This window comes from Chenopodium quinoa, unplaced genomic scaffold (assembly GCF_001683475.1).
Source record: "Chenopodium quinoa cultivar QQ74 unplaced genomic scaffold, ASM168347v1, whole genome shotgun sequence".
Classification (NCBI taxonomy): Eukaryota; Viridiplantae; Streptophyta; class Magnoliopsida; order Caryophyllales; family Amaranthaceae; genus Chenopodium; species Chenopodium quinoa.
In genome coordinates, this window is record NW_018745024.1 from 2,737,261 (window position 1) to 2,743,953 (window position 6,693).

The 6,693-nt window shown below is 40.2% G+C and overlaps 2 protein-coding genes across 2 annotated transcripts; both read right to left on the bottom strand.

Moving 5' to 3' along the window:
• Positions 1 to 366: 366 nt before the first annotated feature.
• LOC110708818 lies at positions 367 to 1,752 on the bottom strand. The gene has a single exon (XM_021887044.1). It carries the CDS (start codon positions 1,750 to 1,752, stop codon positions 367 to 369), a length of 1,386 nt encoding a protein of 461 aa, XP_021742736.1.
• Positions 1,753 to 5,941: 4,189 nt separating this feature from the next.
• LOC110708819 lies at positions 5,942 to 6,373 on the bottom strand. Its single transcript, XM_021887045.1, has one exon. The coding sequence runs from the start codon at positions 6,371 to 6,373 to the stop codon at positions 5,942 to 5,944; it is 432 nt and encodes a 143-aa protein (XP_021742737.1).
• Positions 6,374 to 6,693: the final 320 nt, after the last annotated feature.

Below are 6,693 nucleotides of genomic sequence, written 5' to 3' on the forward strand. Positions count from 1 at the left end.
TCTCGGGAAGCTCATTTTGAGGAATAGCACTTATCTCCGTTGGAAGAGAGATAGAATCACTCTCCTCAAGCCTACTCTTGTTAGAAAGAATATTTTTCAAAAACTTTGCATATGTAGGTATTTGAGACAAAGCATGGAGAAGTGGAATGTTTGATTAAAGTCCTTCCATTTCATCAAGGAACTTAGAAAGTTTCTCATTTAGCTTCTTCTCTATCATTCTATGAGGGAATGGAATATGAGGCTCATATGCTCTCAATGGAGCTTGACTCTTCACTTCTCCCTCATCTCTCTTTGAGGCACCCTCATCACTCATTTTTGACCTTCCTCTTGCCTTCTCACTCACTTCATTTTCAAACTCACTTTCATCTACCCAACTATCTCCCTCATCTCCCTTTTTGCAACATTTTCTCTCATAATTGGAGTTTCATACCCCCCTTCCATAATCAAGGTGATTGATTTCGCTTGCTCTTTTGGATTCATTACCAATGTGCTTGGAAATTGACCACCGGGGTTAGAGGTGCACCCAACTTGTTGTGCAATTTGAGATAATTGACTTTCAATCATCTTGTTGTGTGCTTGGAGTTGTTGAATTGAGCTACTAACTTCCCCATTGATTTTGATTTGTTGGGTCATGAAGGTTTCCAAAACGGATTCAATGTTGGATTTTGGAGGAGGAGGGGCTTGATTGTATTGGGGTCTTTGTTGGAAATTGTCTCTTTGATTGGGGTGGCGATAGGGTGCTTGTTGTTGTGGAGGGGGTTGATTGTAAGGAGGAGCTTGGTTGTAATTGTTTTGAGGAGGGGGAGCTTGATTGGGTTGTTTCCACCCAAAATTTGGATGTTTTTTCCAACCTTGGTTAAAAGTTTGGGAGTAAGGATCATTCCTACCAAGTGAAGCCACATGCTCCGTTGTAGTGTTGCAATAGGATGCCAAGTGGTCATTTCCTCCACAAGTCTCACAAGACATGACTTGTGGAGAGGAGCTACCGGGCACATTGTTCACTTGATCTAGCTTTCGAGCTAACATATCAACCTTTGAAGCAATAAGATCTATTGCTTCAAGATCATGCTTACCGCCCTTCTTGGGTTGACCTTGCCTTTTATCACCTCCATAAGCATAATGCTTAGCCACTTCCTCAATCATTTTGTAGGCCTCGTCAACCGATAGCTTTTTAAGGCTACCTCCGGCTCCCGAATCAAGGTTGGCCCTTGAGGTAGGAGTAAGACCATCATAGAAGCTTTGCACTATGATCCATGAGGTGAAACCGTGGTGAGGGCATGCTCTAGTATAATCTTTGAACCGCTCCCATGCTTCACTCAAAGTTTCATCAACCTCTTGGTTGAAGTTTGTGATCTTCCGTCTTAATTCAGCGGTTTTCTCGGGAGGTAAATACTTCCCAAGAAAAGCTCTAGTCACCTCATCCCAAGTACTCAACAATCCCTCTTCAACCGTTCTCAACCAATGCTTTGCTTTGTCTCGAAGGGAGAATTGAAACATGTGCATCTGAATAAACTCTTCCGAAATGTTGTTTTGCTTGATAGTTGTACACAATTCAAGAAAGTTGTCCAAATGAGAAAAAGGACACTCATAAGGACTACCCCAAAATTGATCGCTTTGAATCATGCGGATGAGTTGAGGTGAAAGCTCAAAGTTGTTTGCATTCGTGGTGGGAAGACGTATGCCACTCCGAAGTTGGAATGCGTTGGGGTGGTCATAGTCTCTTAACAATGGTTGAGGAGGATTCTCTCCCATGTTATCTTCTTCGTTAGCTCCAAAAACCTCTTCCGGATCGGAATCCGAATATACAATGGAAAACTCGGGTGTGCCTTGCAAGAGTCTCCTCACGTTTCTCAAAGTCTTATTTAGCTCTGGATCAACGGGAATAAGCGGTGATTGCTTACTCTTTCGTGTCATGCAAAGTCAAACAAAGCTAAGAAAAACGTTAGCAATGACTATCGCAAGTTAAACACACATAAACAAAAATTAAGGTAAGAAAACTACTATACATATACACACATCTAGTCTCATTCAACAATAATACATTCAATGTGACTTTGCCTCCCCGGCAATGGCGCCAAAATTTGATAGGCCATCGTCGAGCCTACCAAAGATAATGATTCCTATCTTGGTCTCACTAACAATAGTAAGGGTAAGAAAGGGTCAAACCCAAGAGAGGCGTTGAATCAACCACCGAGTACTACCGTTTAAATAAGCTAAATGAATTCTAAATTGGGTTGGTTTTGAGTAACTTCTTCTAATTCAACTCAACTAAAGCTAAGAGGAGATTAACAATATTAAGAGGAATCTAGGGCTCGGGTTATACCACTTAACTTCATCACAAATCACAATTAGCATGCTACAATCAAGGTAAATTAATGGGACAAATTAGGGGAAGTCATCTAAAGCACCCAACTACTCTCTCAAGCTAGAGGGATTACTTGAATCGTGAATACAACCTACTCTCGTGGTTACATAGCATAAAACAAGTGTTAAAGCATAATCACGATGACATAAACATTCCCTTGACCGGTAATCCCTATTCTCATGGTATTTCGGGTCAATTAAGCATAAGGGAGCTAACTCAAGTTCATCTCTCGATCCTTCGTTGAGAAAGCTTGGATAAATAGTTCTAGCAATGGCCATATACAAGAACTAAGCAATTAAACCACTTAAGCTAAACTAATCATCATCCCACAACAACCAAATTAGCACATGCAACAAGTAATTAGTGACTACATTGAGGGTTTACCCAAACCCTAGAATTTAGACTACTCACAATCCATGGAGGTTAAAGCAATTAGAGATTTCAAGCAATTCATGAACAAGTTCAAACTAAGGATTAAGCTAATTAACAATCTAAGCATGCAAGAATTAAGCAATTAATCAACAACAAAGTAAAGAGAAGTAGAAAAGATGAGTAAGAAATGGTTACTATGAAGCTTCAAAGTGAGCAACAATGGTGGATTTTGTTTTCTACAATGATTGAATTTGAATGCTTCCAAGCTAAAAATTAAGAACTAACTAATGATTTGAGAATTTAATGTTCTAAGACTACAAACTAAGAGGAAAGCTCTAAAAAAACTACCTCCCCATAAAAATGAGCTCTAAAGGGGTATTTATATGACCCCCAAATAAAAAGGACGGAGAAAACAAGGAAGGAGTTCGACTGCAGGTCTGCACGGACGTGCCAGATTTGGCACGGACGTGCAAGGCTAAGCACGGCCGTGGAAAGTTTGGCACGGACGTGCAGGAGGGCCAAAATGGAGGCAGAAGCTTTTGCCAAGGTCTGCACGGACGTGCAGCTTTTGGCACGGACGTGCAGTCTTGCACGTCCGTGCAGGATGCCCTGCCTAGACTGCTTAACTTTGGGAAGCTGTAACTTCTACGTTTCTTGTCGGAAATGGACTTGTGACCAGTTGTTGGAAAGCTCTTGAGACGAACTTTAATCTCCAATTTGAATCTCATCAAAAGGTTGATAAGATCAAAAGTTATGGTTGGTTGAAGTTGACGCTTACGCAAACGACCTTTCAAGGTTCTCCAAAAGCTTTTCATTTCCCTTTAAGGCATTCCTCCTTCTTCCTCCGTGGCTCTATCAACCAAGCTTTCCCTTATCCTTGCTCACTCATGCTTGATCATGTCCATAGTGCTAAAAATAGCTACATTACATCAAAAACACAAACAACCGGTGAAGCATGGATGGTACAAAATTTTCTTAAAAATAGGATAAAAATGAACTTTGATGTCGATTAATAACGAAAACAAGGTTCAAAAGTACCCTAAAATCATGCCAAATAACAAGTTATCATAGAGACATAGTTTTCTCTAGGAACTCACATGACAAAGTAGGAGCACACTGTAAAAATAAAGACAGAGGTTGTGGTTGGAGGATTTGGGGCTCTTGGGAGAGAGGTAAAATAAACTTTTTTGTGAAAACTTTTACAGGAGAGCACACATGTGGAAGAGCAGAAAAGGTCAAACATGTAACAGCTAATTGGGTGGCATCTAATGTCCAGTCCAAGTTCAAAGTGAACCCTTACATGAAAGTTCATGACATAATTGAGACAGTGTGGTTGGAGAAGGGGTTGAAAGTAAGTAGATATATGGCATACAGGGCAAGAAAGTTAGGACAAAAGTTGATCATTGGTGAGTATGAGGAGCAATATGCTCTAATACTTAGGTATACTGTTGAGATACTTAGAACAAACAGAAATAATACAGTGAAATTAAAAATGAATGGAAATGTGTTTGAGAGATTGTATGTTTGTTTTGAAGCATTGAAAAAAGGTTTCTTAGCTGGATACAGACCATTCATATCCTTGGATGGTTGTTTTCTAAAAGGCCCTTTTGGTGGAAAACTCCTAGTTGCTGTGGGTAAGGATGGGAACAATCAAATGTTCCCCCTTGCATGGGCTGTAGTTGAGGTTGAATCAACAGCCTCTTGGACATGGTTTCTGGAGTTGTTGGGTTTAGATTTAGGCCTTACTCAAGGTGCAGGGTTCACATTCATGTCAGACCAGCAGAAGGGTCTGTTGGCCTCAATTGCAGAGGTCTTTCCTGAAGCTGAAACCAGAGTCTGTGCTAGACATGTCTACTGTAACTTCAGAACAGTCTTTGGGGGAGGCTTAGAGTACAGGAAACAATTCTAGAAAATTGCAAAAAGTAATATAGAGGCTGATTTTAATGCCAGCCTTCAGATTATGAGGGACATTAGTGATGATGCAGCAGAGGATTTATTGAAAAGAAACTATAAAAAATGGTGCAGGGCCTTTTATAGTCCTCTCTCATGTTGTGACAGTGTTGACAACTACATGAGTGAGGTCTTTAATGCATTCATCCTAAATTCTAGACATAAGCCAATTTTAACCATGCTTGAGGAAATTAGGGAAGGGATTATGGACAGGCTGCATAAAAAGAGGGAGCAAATAAAGAACAAAGACATGGTGTTATGCCCTAGAATTCAACAAAAACTAGAGAAGCATAAGATTTGGGCTAGGGGCTGGAATGCTTACTGGGATGGTGGGTGCTGTTATGGTGTGAGGGAAGGTGCTACACAAGACAGATTTGTTGTGAATATGCAAGAAAGAACATGTAGTTGCAGGGCATGGCAAGTAAGTGGGATTCCCTGCAAACATGTGGTTGTGGCAGTTTGGAACATAGGGGACCATCCTGAACCTTTAGTGAATGAGTATTTCAGCAAGTCCACCTATTTAAAGGCTAATGATTATCTGCTTGAGCCTTTAAATGGACCCCAGCAATGGCCCACTTCTGATGGAATTGTACATCCTCCCACCATCAAGAAAATACAGGGAAGACCAAAAACAAAAGGAAGACTCCAAGCAGGAGAAGTCACAGCTGTAGGGAAACTTAAGAGAAAGGGGATTGTCATGACCTGCGGCTTGTGTGGTGTGCCAGGCCACAACAAGAACGGGTGCAAAAATGTTGCACCAGATAGACCAGCACATCAACACAGGCAACAACAGCAACAACAACCCCCAGCAAATGATCTACCAATGCACATGAGGGGTGTTGGAGTTTATACATACCCAAGTGGATATCAAAGAGTAGCAACTGTAAGTCCTCTGTAATTATTTTATGTTTTTTTTTCTTTAAAAGGCCAATAATCTGCATCTTGCTACTAATCATGACAGGGACCACCAAAAACAACTAATGTACAGAGAGCCTATTACTCAGATTATGGTGGTGGAGAACAAATAGTTCAGTCTTTCAGCAGTCAACACTTTCCATGTACTCAAGAAAGTCAGACAAGTCACCACAACACCATTTCAACTAAAGCACTTCAGGGTAAACATATTACTGACCAAATTCAAGAATAAAATTTCTGCTACCATTTTATTGATAATAAGTTGACCATTACAAGATCTAGAAACTACACAAAGAAAAGGAAGAAATGCAAAGAAATAGCTAATACAGGTAGCATATTTTACTGCCTTACATAGTAGATAACAAACAAAGGTAGCAGGACTAGAACAACTACCCACATTTGACAACTAAACCCAACTTTCATTTTTGCAGCCCTTTTCATCTTCAACATAGTGTACTCAGCCTTTGCTTTCCTACAGACATGGTTAGCTTCAGTAAGTTCCCTTCTCATTGAAATCAATTCATTTTTTAACTTCTCTTTATCCTCCATCAATCCTAGGATTACTCGAGTTTGCCAATTTGTTGGCTCTTCCCTATCCAGCCACCTAAAGAATTTACATCCCCTTCTCTCAGTTTCTGCATCATAATCTAAGCAGGCTATGAACCTTCTTCCAGGATTTTTTTTAGTCCAACCCCTGCTCTTGGACACTAGCAGTCCACAATGACACCTTAAAGGACTCCCAAGAACATAGCCATGACTTAGCCTTGACATACTCTTTCTGTTATGACACTGCTAAACCCCTCCACTAATTTTTTTAAACCTTCTTGCAGTTTCAGGAGAAGGAGCTTAGTTTTTTGAAGAACCTGATCAAATTTTTTGTATGAAGAAAATAATTATGCCAAAAATTTCTAAGTCCAGTTGTAGTATTTATGCACAGCAGCTTCTAACTGTAACGACTACTTTTAAAAGCTCTAACATTGCTGTAAACTAAAGGGCATTTCCTTTTATTAAGTATTTAGTTGTTCAATGCTTGGTAACCGGTTGCAACAGGTGAATTCTCAGGCAGTACCCAAGTTCAGTACCCAATTTGC